At 32.5% G+C, this 15,205-nt stretch overlaps 1 protein-coding gene across 3 annotated transcripts in view; it reads right to left on the reverse strand.

The window, feature by feature from the left end:
* Positions 1-12,708: 12,708 nt before the first annotated feature.
* The window catches only part of LOC127729592 (GTPase-activating Rap/Ran-GAP domain-like protein 3), a 75,517-nt gene continuing 73,020 nt past the window's right edge, over positions 12,709-15,205 (reverse strand). For all 3 annotated transcript variants that reach the window (XM_052237411.1, XM_052237410.1, XM_052237409.1), the window contains exon 28: positions 12,709-15,194. In XM_052237411.1, coding sequence (XP_052093371.1) covers positions 15,054-15,194 — 141 coding nt within the window. In that variant the 3' untranslated portion in view covers positions 12,709-15,053. The remainder of the gene's footprint in view (positions 15,195-15,205) is intronic.

A 15,205-nucleotide genomic window follows, 5' to 3' on the forward strand; every position in this document is an offset into this window, starting at 1 on the left:
TTCAAGAAATAAATGATAGATATACGAATTGTGTTAATTTACATTGATTAAATTTCAAATTTTAAGGAACATATTTTGGTATATTTCAAAGGAATTTTATACAATGAATATACATGTACATTTAGTAATCTGTCTGGCAGGTATCACATTACCGCCTGTCATTTATTCGTCATCCAACATAACTTGCGGCCATCCGATTTTCAGTACTTCAGTACTTTGATTTATATTGAAATGTGTAACAATTGTTTATTCAAATCCCCATTGGGATAAATGATTCAGTATTGTTAACAACAAAAATACTACGGTTATCCACACTGTTACGGGAATACCTCTATATAAAGGTGAAAAATAGTTTGCATGCAAATTTTCTTAAACAAATCCCCGTGGGATCAAAACTGTATTGATTTCCTTAAGAATATGCGTCAGTCTTGTTTTTTACTTTTTGTAAAATTTCGGTATCCTCTGATTTTATCACATAAAGAACCATGAAAATTGACCCGCTAACTCCTACCTTTTTTTCTAATTTTATAACATATAGTTTTAAAAGCCATTTTTGAAAATTTTATAAAATCTTTGTTACTTTTCATTGTTTTAGAAAAATAAGTGCCAATTTTAAATGATTGGAAAAGTAAGAGAGAATCATTTCCCGCCAAATTGCACATAAGTGTACATGCTGATTTTTGTCGAGCCTGCGACTTTTGTCTTAGAAAGCTCGACATAGGGATAGTGATCCGGCGGCGGCGGCGGCGTTAGCTAACTTCTTAAAAGCTTTATATTTAAGAAGGTGGAAGATCTGGATGCTTCATACTTTGTATATGGATGCCTCATGTTACGAAGTTTCCGTCAGTCACATGTCCAATGTCCTTGACCTCATTTTCATGGTTCAGTGACTACTTGAAAAAAAAGTTAAGAATTTTTGTAATGTTAAATTCTCTCTTATTATAAGTAATAGGATAACTATATTTGGTATGTGCATACCTTGCAAGGTCCGCATGCCCGTCAGACAGTTTTCACTTGACCTCGACTTCATTTTATGGATCAGTGAAGAAGGGTAAGTTTTGGTGGTCAAGTCCATATTTCAGATACTATAAGCAATAGGTCTAGTATATTCGGTGTATGGAAGGACTGTAAGGTGTACATGTCCAACTGGCAGGTGTCATCTGACCTTGACCTCATTTTCATGGTTCAGTGGTTATAGTTAAGTTTTTGTGTTTTGGTTTGTTTTTCTTATACTTTATGCAATAGGTCTACTATATTTGGTGTATGGAATGATTGTAAGGTGTACATGTCTAGCTGGCAGTTGTCATCTGACCTTGACCTCAATTTCATGGTTCAGTGGTCAAAGTTAAGTTTTTGAGTTTTGGTCTTTTTTTCTAATACTATATGTAATAGTTCAACTATATTTGGTGTATGGAAATATTTTATGATCTATATGTCAGTCACGCAGGTTTTATTTGACCTTGACCTCATTTTCAAGGTTCATTGCTCAGTGTTAAGTTTTTGTGTTTTGGGCTGTTTTTCTTATACTGTATGCAATAGGTCTACTCTATTTGGTGTATGGAATGATTGTTAGGTGTACATGTCTAGCTGGCAGTTGTCATCTGACCTTGACCTCATTTTCATGGATCAGTGGTCAAAGTTAAGTTTTTGAGTTTTGGTCTTTTTTTCTAGTACTATATTCAATAGTTCAACTATATTTGGTGTATGGAAATATTTTATGATCTATATGTCAGTCAGGCAGGTCTCATTTGACCTTGACCTCATTTTTAAGGTTCATTGCTCAGTGTTAAGTTTTTGTGTTTTGGTCTGTTTTTCTTAAACTATAAACAATAGGTCAAGTATATTTGTTGTATGGAAGAATTGTTAGCTGTACAGGCCTGCCTAGCATGGTTCATCTGACCTTGACCTCATTTTCATGGTTCATTGGTCAATGTTTAGTTTACTTGGTTAATGTTAAGTTTATGTGACAGTTGTAATAAAGCTTTATATTTAGGACTATCAACATAATATAAATGATTAGTAAAGAAAGCGAGACATTTCAGCGTGTGCACTCTTGTCTACATTTTTCATAGTTTGTGAAAATGATATCAACGGTATCATTTTTATTTACGAAATTGAGGTATAAGCTTATTGTAATCGACTGCTTTTCAGTCCACATCCTTATTTTCCTACATTCAATGCAGCGCTTTATTCTGAATTCATGGTATCTACTCTTAATATGTATATCGATCATTATCTAGTTAGAACATTAATTTGAACCTACCTGAGAATTGTATTTTGTTTTCACGCGTATGATTTTGCCACTCCAATAGATAAGCGTCTTTGAAATCTCGCAAGTCATCTTCTTCAAAAGTACGTTTATGTTCCTCAATAATGTTGGCCATCTGGACTTTTAAGTCTTTAATAATATTGATACATTTTTGTGTCCCAAACACATCGTAAATGTAGCTAACATAATGTAGATACGGAATCCAATTAACCATAGGTAGAAAAGAATTAGAAAGAAATTCTTCTAAGTCTTTCATAACTTTCTGAAAAATCTTGTCATCCTAGTTAAATCTCAATCCAAATACGATGAAACAAATTACATTCGAGACAGCTTATCTGATATTAGTTTCAATATTATGAGTACTTCTTGCTTTCCAAAACCTCCATGAAAAATGCCACCTCTTCGAGAATTTTTGATTCCATTTTTCGTTTACCAAATCCAACAAGCCTCAAAACGTTTATCGTAAAAGTTCTGTGAGCTTTCCATGAAGCACCATTCAGAGCACCAATCCCTACATAGAAGAGATTTGATTGCTATCATTTTGGAATAATATTTATTAATCTTATTGTCATATATGCATGCAAATACTAGCTAGAAGTAATGGTGGCATTTTGGGTCTATCTCGTATATCCTGTTGCCTAGGAAACCAGTATTGCTAAATATACAGCTTAAATCTATTCATATTTGAAATCCACCCTGTTAAACATACAGTAAATTACACATTTATACACTGTTTAAATGGAACACAATGTAATGCACATTTCTTGGCAAAATCATTGCAATTTCTCCCTAGTAACAACACTTTGCCAATAGCAACGGCAATTTACTTTCTATTTTACAAGATTCAACTTTTGATATGCATGCAAATACTATCTAGAAGTTACAAATATAAATATAAAGGATTACACAATAGAATTAAATACATACAATCAAAACAACTTAGAAAACCCATGTCAATAGCTCATATAATAAATTCATTCATTCATCACTATGACATGGTATTAGATTGGTTCATACTTACATTTTATCATTGCACAAGGTCATGTTTTCTAAGACTGTTTCTAACGTATTAACACTTAACCCATTTGAAACTGGTTTATACTTTAATCATGATAATTCTCCGTAATCGCAATTGACTTTGAACTAGCTGTCATTAACTGCAGGAATTCGTTACTTTTATTTGTTAGTCTTCTGTTGTCGATCAATTGAGTCAATCCTTTATCAACTGATTGTAACAGTTTTTTCTTATGTTGTGCACCACATTTCCAGATTAGGGGACGGTTGGGTATTCGCAATCTTGTTGAAACCCACATCATTCTGGACGTGCCTGTCCGAAGTCAGGATACTGTAATTCAGTGGTTGCCGTTGGTTGCTGTTTGTCACATGTGTTTCGTCTATTGTTTTGTACATAAACCCATCCCTTTTAGTTAGCGGTTAAAGTGCCCGTCATGATAAAATGTGAATTAATTCAAACAAAAAAAAAAACAAAAACACCATCGGCCTGATTTATGACAAAACAATAAATATAAAAACAAATATGACAGACTGCTACAACCACTGAATAACATGTATCCGCATGTTTAACAAAAGCTTCATGGATTGTGCGTGTATCATTAATAAAAACAGCCCAATATGGTTCTAATGACAGACTGTAAATCCGTCCATACTTTTTTGATATTTGTTTTTTTTTTTAATGAGTCTCCTCCAAATAAACATAACAAATTCCCTATCAAAGGCAGCGGTGTTGGCCCTGGTGGTAAGTCCGACGGACGACGCGACCGTTTCCATAAAAATATGGCTGTCAATATAAAAAGAAAAACCAGAAGAATCCATCTATTAGTTAGTTTTACAGCAATATCATCCATAACCTCGAGTATGTGTATTTATATAGATGAAAACTTGTGATTATGATATAGGTAAAGAACAAGGGGCGATAAGGGTCATTTTTGGCCCCACCCCCAAATTTCATGTTGTAACTCTTTACCACAGACCTTCTGAAAATTGTGGCATTTTGGGTCTATCTCGTATATCCTGTTGCCTAGGAAACCAGTATTGCTAAATATACAGCTTAAATCTTTTCATATTTGAAATCCACCTTGTTTAACATACAGTAAATCATACATTTATACACTGTTTAAATGTAACACAATGTAATGCAAATTTCTTGGCAAAATCATTGCAATTTCTCCCTAGTAACAACACTTTGCCCATAGCAACGGCAACTTACTTTCTATTTTACAAGAATCAACTTTTGATATGTTGCAAAAAAAAAGATAATTCAAGATGCACATAGTAAAAAGTTACAAACTCCAAGTAAATGTCAAGGATTAAAATCAATTCTTAATTATCAACATAGCCATCCAAACTGTAATTCTTCAAGAGAATGTGGTAACGAAATGCACTTCTAAAGTCCATCTGTGGAGTAAAAAATGTACTATTGCCCTTATAGTGAAATTGCTGTTTATTACATTTTTCATGAATTACTACGTGTATATATTCTTTGAATTATACCGGTCGGGTATTGATGATATAAACAGATTTTGTCTCTAGTGCTGGGTGGAGTCCTTTATATATAAAGTTTTAATGCCCCAGCCGTGGCGAAGGGGCATTACGGTTTACCCTTGTCCATCCGTACGTCCCGAAAATGGTTTTCGTTCCCTGATTCTACTTTGCCACAACCAAATGTTCTGCAACTCTTTTCACAAAAAATATCGTGAGTTATACTGAAATGTGTATGACTTTTTGTAAAAAGAGCCGCTGAAACTTATACACAATCCTTATTACTACCAAACACAGATCAAGTTAGAATTCGGGTGGCGTCACTTTCAATTTCTGGAGTAATGTCCCTTTATAAATGAAAATAAAAATAGGCGAAGTTGCGGTTTCCGTTCTTTAACTTTACTTTGCCACAACCAAATGTAACGAAACTTGTACTCAATGCTTTTTACCACCAAACACAAATCAAATTCGAATTTTGGTGATGTCACTTTCACCGTTTTTGGGCAATGACCTTTTATAAATGAAAAAAATGACGAAGTTGCCGTTTTCGCACTCGAACTTTACTTTGCCTCAACCAAATGTTATGAAACTTATACATAATAATTATTACCACCAAACACAGATCACGTTTGAATTAGGGTGGCATCATTTTCACTGTTCTTGAGTAACCCTATTATGGTTTGTTATTGAACAATGAGGCCACTAAAACCCTCGAATTATCTCTATTGACAACATAAAGAAATAAATGTAAAACAGTTCAAAAGAAAACAAAACGTAAAAAAATCAAGGTTTGAGTAAGTACATCAACACATGCATATTTACAAGCAAGGGCATCTGTGTCCCATGGACACATTCTTTTTTTTTTCATTTTGAGGTGTATACTCTTGTATTTTAACAGTTATGGCCTAACTCCCTTTTAACCTATTTGTTTATCAACATGCTTATGCTAACCACTATCCTACCGAATCTTTATGGAAATTTGTGTACGAGAAACAGTTTTTTATTGCCTTGACGGAGTCAAAAAGCGAGACTTAGTTATGCTATTTCCGACGGCATCGGCGGCGCAACAATGTATTAGTTTGTGATTAGGTCAGCTTATGGGGAACCAATAGTGGTATGTTAGTGATATTTGTTATGCAGTTGTATTAGAATTGGCACATCACATTTCAATAGAGATTATTTGGCCCCGCCCCCTCCGTCATGGTCTATTGACTTTGAAATCTTTGCTTACTTAACATGTATTAGTTTGTAATTAGGTCAGTTAAAGAGGAACCACTAGTGGTTAGTCAATGATATTTGGTATACAGTTGTATTAACATTTCCATTGAGATTATTTGGGCCCACCTCATCAGTCTTGGTCTGTTGACCTTGAAAGTTTTGCATAGTTTATATGTTTTAATATTTCCATTTGGATTCAATATTTGCATGAAACAAAACAAAATTACACAAAGGCGAGACTTATCTCTGTGTCACCAGAATATTTGTGTTGGGTGATGTTTTTTCTCTAATTTTGTATCTGTTGAATCCGTTGAACATTCATGTCACATGATGATACAGATATTATTCATAGCTCAAAAAGTCGTTATTTAACAGAAATATAAGCTTCTGGATGACGAAAGCATTCATGATATTATGAGTTATGTCTGATTTACTATCGTGCAACTTGGCTAATACTGATTGACATATGAAAATAAATACTACACCATTCTCTTTGTCTCCTAAACATATTTGTATAATTTGAAAATTTGCACGTCTTGTTTAAAACCAGTTTTTGTGTTTTAGTCTCATCTTTAAGTAATGTAGCAAACACAAATCTCACATCATTAACACAAAATGCTGAAAATAATGATACCAAGTGGCCAACCAAATTGGCTAGTGAAAAGGCATATGCCCCTCACTGTTTTGATCGCCAACAAAATAAATCTCATGTTTCTAACCAATTGTGCAAATTTAAGCAGAAAATCTTTTAAATCTTTTTTTTTTTTTGGTATATTTTATTTTCTGGAATTACCACCCCTTTATACCAGAGAAGATTGTCCAATTTCGAACACCTAATTTTGAATTGAGATTAGCAGAAACATAAGAAATGATCAGATTTTGATATATTGTATGTCTATCAAAATTTCATATTTTCCACAAAAAAAGTGTTTTAATCAAAATTATCGCTGACTCCTTTACAATATGTAGTTCATTGCAATATTGCTTTATTTTAAAAGTTAAAATAGATATACTTATGAAAAAAATTATAGAAATACATGTTACCGATTCATAAGCGAAAAAGTAAAATTCATATAGACATAAGAATGTATAAATTAAACTTTGTCAGAAGAATAGGTTGCATTTAAAGGCAACATTAAGTGTTTTATTGCTCTGCTTGGCTATGAAAAACTATCGCACCAAACTTGCACCAAAAGTTTTTTTATCCGAAGTATAAACTTGTCAAAATGGTATAATTTCAAATTGGTTCAAGAATGGTGCGGTGGTCAAAATGTAGGAAAACCATCCCAATTTCTGTATTTTTGCTTATTTTCACGATTATGACGTCATTTTCACCTACCATTGTGGCGTCATTAACCATTCTTTGTTGATAAAAACAGTGTTTTTTTTAATCATTGACTCATATTCTTATAATTAATGGAGAAAAAAATCTGCTTGGTTTAAATTTTTATTATTTTGTAAATCTGTGGCCATGTTAGGCCATTATAGCCCCTACTCCTTTAGATTGAAGTGTTAGATTTTGTTAACCTTTCACCTGCCAAATCACAGTGTATCGGTCATTCACCAAGTGCAAGGCGTATATTATCTACAAAAGTTGTATGAAATAATTTTCAATTGCCATTAGTAGATCCACAATTCTGTATTTACGATATTCAGAGGTAAAAAAAAAAGAAAAGCCTAAGGTGTATAAATATATGGAAAACTTCACAAAATAAAGAGACCCGAAAAAGAAAAGTGATGTCAGTATTGCCCGAGGAAGTTACAAACAGATCTTTATCATCTTAGAGTGAATTGAAATTTACATGTTATGTACTTTAAACTTCAGAAAAATTAATCATAGGACGGATACTATTGACAAAATACAGATAATAGATATTTCAACCTTTTAATCATTCTATGCACATTTAGTTACAATATGTAAAATATTTATCAAATTGATTGTTGTTTGCTTAACGTCAAGTGGCAAATAGTTCATGCATGTTCTGGACGATAACAATGTTTGTGGTTTACAATGAAAATTGAAATAACAGTTGTACGGACGATGATGAAACACCTTTTAGTTTCGGCAAGGTCAAAACAAATGTTTTGAGGTGAAACAAATTACTGAAAATAGGAAAAATGAAGAGGAGTAAAGCAAACTTGACGGTAGCTTGAATCTGTCTCGTTTACTATGACCCTTTCTTTGTTGTACACAATTAGGAAGAACATAAACTTGATCTAGCCAGCCAATCATTTATCTTTTCCCTCCTCCTTAAAGCCTTGTAAGAGATGTCTGATACAAATTAATCAACCTGATTTTTAATGTCATTGTCTTGAAACATAATCCCAAGGATAAATAATTACTTATTCTAATATAACGTTCTTCTTTCGCTTTGTAAACAGCACCGTGAAAATGGTTGTTACAATATAACTCCCACGTAAATCCACATGTATCTTAACCTTACGTGCAAACGCTATGTCGATTTTGCTGTGGTAAAATTGCAATTGAAAAAAAACTACAAAACCTTTATCCTTATTCTGACGCATTAAAGTCATTTCGAAACATGACGACATACGAATGAAAACGCCAAAGCTGAAGGTTTTTTCGTTGCGTGAACCCTCCAAATTCGGATAATTTTGCATTAAAATGGAATTTTGAGGTAGGTGTTATTCTATTTTCTATTCTTTTGCATTATTCGGACATTTACTGATTTTAGCCGGTCAACATTGTGGCTCATTAGTTACGAAATGTCAACTGTGGATTTGACGATAGCTTACGAGAAAAAAATGTCAATTAAGTAATAGTGCATGCTAGCTAAACATTTATTGACATTTTCATCTTTATCTAACAGGGAGTAAAATAGAACAGCCATACACACGGCATACCCACCCTCGCTTCAGTTTTTTAAATGACCATATTCGTCCTATTAGAATCGAAATAATTACATCCTGGTTAAACTAATAAACGAAAAATCAGTTACAAGATATAACACAATCACATATAATTCATGCATATTCTATGCCAAAATGTGAATGAAGGGATACTAAAATTTAAAGTAACTATGAGCACTGGTAGAGGTAAAGATTGCTTTCAATTTGAAATGTGAACTTACAATTAAACATTGTATGTTTTGAGTAAATTCTTATTTTGGCAATGTTGTGAATTTCATTATTTCCTTTTGTCCATAAAACTCTCGGTAGAATATATATATATATCTGTAAACACAAGTCTAAATTGAAAACAACGTTCAAACCTATGATTGCGTTGAATATCTGTATGCATATATATTGTCGTAAAGTTGTTACATGTTTAGACGTGTATAATAAAATGAAAATTTGATGTGGTGGCATAGTAAGTAACATTATTATACTTCATGTCAAAATGCCAGATTTTGATTGGCTAATACGAGGGTGTTAATTTACTCTATTACCCTTCATGGAGACGCTTGATCAAGTGTGCGCTTTATTGAATACGACTCTATCCTATGGCAAATACTCTATTACCTTTCACGGAGACGCTTGATCAAGTGTGCGCTTTATTAAATATGAATGGTTGTTATGTACAAGACGTCATAGTTTATTACTTTGAATTTGAAATTTAATCGACAGTAATAACAGAACATTCAGTATAATAAACTAAATAACACATATCTGAGAGGGTGATAGAGCAGATTGTTACCCCTCGAAAAGACATTGGCAACCTTGGCTTCGCCTCAGTTGACAATGTTTTCTCGGGGTAACAATCTGCTCTATCACCCTCTCAGCTATGTGTTATTTATATATTATCATCCTTTATGACAGATAAAGCCGACGAGAAAAGACATTACTCAACTAAAGAAAGCTATATTTTTATATGACCTAGTGCGTTGGGCACAATGCAGTTGATGTTAAAACGATGTCACAGAAGCAGAGGTATGAATTACAATGAGAGAACAACAAAACTTGCCTCAGCAACTTTACAGATCTATATAAATATTGTTTTCCTACATTTGAGACTAAATATGTATGTATATATATATATATATATATATATCTTTTTGTGTAAGCCCTGTATAACTACGGGTTAGCCAATGGAGAATGTCTGTCGTAAATTTGTCACATGGTTAGACGTATATATATAAATCATTAGTTACACAGTGTGCTAGTGAACTAATACAATAAATGCGGGGTCAGTAAATTCCATATGGAGCTCAAGAGCGATTTTGTTGACCCCATATTTATCGTATTAGGTCAATAGCACAATGTGTAACGAATTTATTTTACCGACTATCTTAATATGTAGCATTTCGACTAGTAGCCTGTCAAAATTATCAAGTCTTTAAGAACTTACTCCCATTGGTCTATTGAAAAACAAATGCCAACAATAACAATTTGTTAGCTTTAAATGTGTTTTCTTCATTTATTTCAATCGTTCATCATCAATTTCTTCATTATATTTCTGGAACTTGTGTAATGTTTAGTAAAATAGTTTCTTTTAAAAGTATGTTAATAAACACATTCCTTTTGTAAATTGGTAAACTGAGCATATATCATCAATACATTTCTTGAAATGTCATTGATTTAGTTGTTTACTCCTTCATCCTTTGGTCGCTTGTCGATAGTTTGTCTTATTGGTTACATTGTATCATGCTACATATCCTTATCTTTATATGGATATGAATTAATATACATCTCACTGTACTTTGTTCAGAGTATTCACTAAAACACAGGTAGATAAGACTTCGAAATATAGCTTCCAAGTCAAAAAGGGGGCAATCTTTACTCACAATATCTAGACAAAGGTTGTAAAATTTACCACTGTTCGATATTTTCTGATGGACTTCTAGTCCCAGAGGGTATCATGAGCTTAAAAGTCACTGCTTTGGTACTGACACGATGTTTAACGTAACATTTTTAAGTTCTCCGTTGACAACTTTATTCATTATTAATTAACAAAGGTTCAAACTCCTTCGGGAAAAGTTAATCTTATCCGGATTTGATTTTTCTTCAGTATCCATTGTCATAAGTATAGGTAATCACATATTCAAATACGTATCGCTCTAACCTTTAAAAATGTGTGGGTTTGACCGTTTCCTGAAAAGTACTTCAGATACAGAAATATTGGTACCGTTAATGTTTTTTTTAGCACGGAGTGGATACCACTGTTGCTGGATTGTACCCCCCGAGGGTATCATCAGATGATTAGTCAATGTTTCAGTTCTGAGATTATTTATAACATATCTGTTTTAAAATTGTTCGTTGATAAACTTAGAAATGATTAAGAAACTAAAGTTTCAACTCCCTCAAGAAAAGTTGATCTTGGATGGCTATTCTTGAAGTACTCTTCAACTTATCTGCATTGGCTTTCAAGTGTTTGTGTTTGAGCGTTTGACAGTTGTTGTCCATTCGTTTGATGTGTTTTATCATTTGATTTTGCCTTTTGATTAGGGACTTTCCGCTTTGAATTTTCCTCGGAGTTCAGTATTTTTGTGATTTTATTTTTTCCTGACGCAGGTTTATCCAGAAAAGAGCATCAGACGCAACCCATTTATAAAGTGTAAATTAATTTTTTGGCACTGAGTCGATCGCGCTAATGGTAGACTGCCAGTACCCGTTTGTATAATCCGCGCAGAAGTCAGTGCCGTGGTAGAGACATTTGATTTTAGACAACAGTAGTTTACCGATGTAAAAATCTAATGAATCGATTAGGAAGACAAATATAAAGGTATTAAACATTAAACTGAGGTAATCGCATAAAACCCAAACGGAGCGAGACCGGTTGCTTCTTCTTAACTAAAAACTAATGTCACACAAGTGTGAGGTTTAGCAATACATAAACATGGTTTACCAACAATTTCCTTTGGTAAATACCTGTACTAAGTCAGGAATATGACAGTTGGTTTCCATGTGTTCCGTTGGTTGATATTGTCTAATGTTTGATTTAGTTAGTTTTTATGGACTTCCCCTTTTTGAAATTACCTTGGAGTTTTTTGTGAATACCTGTTTTGTAATATATTCATTTTTTGAATTCGCTGCTGATAAAATTAGAAATTATTAAGAAACTAATTAAGGTTCCAACTTCCTTGGGGAAAATTGACCATAGATAGATATGGCTATTCTTTTTAAGTCCCCTTTTGTCACGTATCTCTTCACTTGTTTAGGTATTTGTACATCCCTGGCTTAAAAGATTTTGGGTTGGAAGTTCCTGATGAAGGTAAATCAAGAGAAGCCCTTTGACCCAATCTATAAAGTGTTATTTTCACATAATAACATATAATATTCAATGACAGAAAATTCCACACATTGGAAACCTGTTGCAAAATGATTCAATCTGTTTAAAATAGAAGGTTTTCATTTGTTTGCAACTACTGTAATAAGTTGAAGTAAAACTGTTAGAGCTACGGATGACTAGGTACCCAATGTGTGTTTTGGAGGGAATACATTTTTGAAAGATTGATGCCATTTATCGTTTATTTGAATGACTTTACACTAGTCATACATTTTTTGTGGTTTGCACCTAGGTCAGTTGAAGGATTCCATATATTTGTGGGTGTTTTGAAATTATGCCGTTAAGGAAGAAGAACATTATTACTGATTATGCTATACTTTCAGTCCTTTTTGGTTTTATCTGTTCTTCAATGTTTGTTTTAAGTTTTGGATTTTCAAATTTGTCAGCGAAGAGACATTAATTGTCAACATGCGCATTTGGTGCAGTGAAATTGGTACCGTTTATGCTATTAGACAAGACAAAGTAAACACATTAAAAAATTTCATTTTTATTTATTTTATAACAAAATAAAACAATTTGTAAACACATTAACATAAACGAATAACATTAAGAAACATAGTAACTTTTGACATTATTACATGTACCCAATAAGCATTTGAATGACACATTGACAAATAACCGTATTGCTGTTGTCAGCCATAGCTATATCACAATAAAATAAATTTTGTTCACAAAGTCTACCGTTTCCTTAGTACAGCATGTACTATTGCATCAAGTTTTGCAGAATTCTACCATAACCATGAATCAAAACGATACTTTTCTCTATATATGGATCTTAGTGCATATCGCTTTAAAATACCATTGAAACTTCACTATTTAATTCAGATCAGTGTATGCGATTGTATTTGTCGTCACTCGTTTCAACATTATTATTGATATAATTCCCATTGCAATAAAAAGATTCGATGAGGGGTTACAAATTATAACTCTAAAGCAACGAGTCATGACTCTATAAATATATTTGAAATAAGAATCCGTTTTCAATTGATCGATTCCGTTTCCAATTTAGAAATCTCACCAACGGTCGACAACGCTTGATTGAGACTGGCTGCTATTATTGTCAATGCAAACCTTATGGGAGGAGCATATTTTGATGTACGTAATCTGTTGAGAATATTATTCCGAAACTACAAAAAAACCGTTTTACTTTACATTTGCGATGCACTTACAAAATCAAAATTATCATTATGATTATTAGGTCCCACAGAATATACCATGATCGTACCACTTGCTTTTTATAAACAGGGACCACAGCATGTACTTCCTAACTATGATTTGTTTCCTATTTGTAAAAAAATCTATTGTCGGAAGAAAAGTCGGTTATTTTGAAAAAAAAACAAAACACTACACTGAAAAAAAACCTCGCGTTGAGAAAGGTATTAGTACTTTTAAACTCGGCGTTCTCAAATAAGACCACGAAATATCAATGGTGAAGTTATGCTGCATGATATATTCAGAAACTAGTTTTATAACTAGTCCATATTAAAACAAATTAACGGAGCAGTAAAACAGAAAATTGTTAACAAAATAACATTACAAATTGAACTACGGCAGCATTAATAAAAAAGTCAATAGAAAATTGCACCATTTAATGAAATCGACAAACAACATACAGACCCGTTATAGGAACTTGTTTTAGCCTTGCTTAACATGTTACGAGCGTTCATATGCATAATCCAAAAAACCTATCTTGATAAACAAGGTAGTAAATCGCTTTTATAATTTTTTGATATATTAAAGACACCTTTGCAACATATTATAGTCATATATACTGTAGCAGTATTACACTTAAAGGCTTGGTGCAGTATTGTTTTGTGAGGAGTCAAACATATGATCAGTAATTGGTTCTTATTTACATTTTTTATATTTATGGTCAAGTAGTAAAAAAAATACAAGTAAAGTTAAATCTTTTTAAATTAGATAAATTTTACAGACAATCATATAGTACATTTCTTTAATTTCAAATTATTTCATTCGAGTATAACTACCTGTTAACATTGTTCTAAAGATAAAGTTTACAGACAATCACATAGTATATTTTTTAATTTCAAAATATTTCATTTGAGTATAACCACCTGTTAAACATTGTTCTAAACTTACAAATGTTCACATTTCACGTTGGTTTAATTTTCTGATATTGTCCGACTTCTACGATATGATAGATATATTTTTTTAATCAGTAGCCCCATCTATTTTTAACAAAACTTAATTCCTAAAATATTTGGTTATTTTATTTTAAGATTTTAACATGTAAACAATTCTATATAAAACATATGCAAAATTAAGAGAATCCCGAAAATTATTAATGCTTACACATTAAAAACATGCGCACGTAGCAAATATTTTTCGATATATCACAACTATTTTTTAACCTTGTCATTTTGAAGCTTACTATCGAACTTTCCGAAGAAGACTATACATGTATACAAAATTACGAACTAGCACCGTATCAATTAAAAAGTCCAGTGATTGACACAAAAAAGCTAGGGATACACTGGCTCAAATCTCATTACTTAAGAAAATTTCTCAACTTGTCTCAAATAAATATTTTTAAAGAAGAATGGCCTTCTGAATGTCTGCAGATTACAAATGTTTTAAAAATGACCAATATGCTTAATTGTGTATAATTTATAGTCGCTATTAAAGTGTCAATTTTGTCCTTTTGAGTTAACATCCCATTTAGTAAATTGGTCACCATTGGGTCCTATATTTCATTCATTGTTTCAGATAACTTTGTTAACTCTGGTTTCATTTAGGCACAAGGAATTAGTTGTCTTTTGACAGTGCTATCGTAAACTGTATGATATCTTTTGGCTTTTATCACACAATATCTGATTCAACGTCTGAAAATACGACATGTCCAATGTAATTTTGGTAAGGACTCTCTGGTGGACTTATTTCCGATGGTTTCAATATTGTTATGCCAGAATCCGAGCCCGACGAATCATGCCTATCTTTAGCCTGTTAATAAT

The sequence above is a fragment of the Mytilus californianus genome, unplaced genomic scaffold (genome assembly GCF_021869535.1).
Source record: "Mytilus californianus isolate M0D057914Y unplaced genomic scaffold, xbMytCali1.0.p SCAF_2, whole genome shotgun sequence".
In the NCBI taxonomy this organism is placed as follows: Eukaryota; Metazoa; Mollusca; class Bivalvia; order Mytilida; family Mytilidae; genus Mytilus; species Mytilus californianus.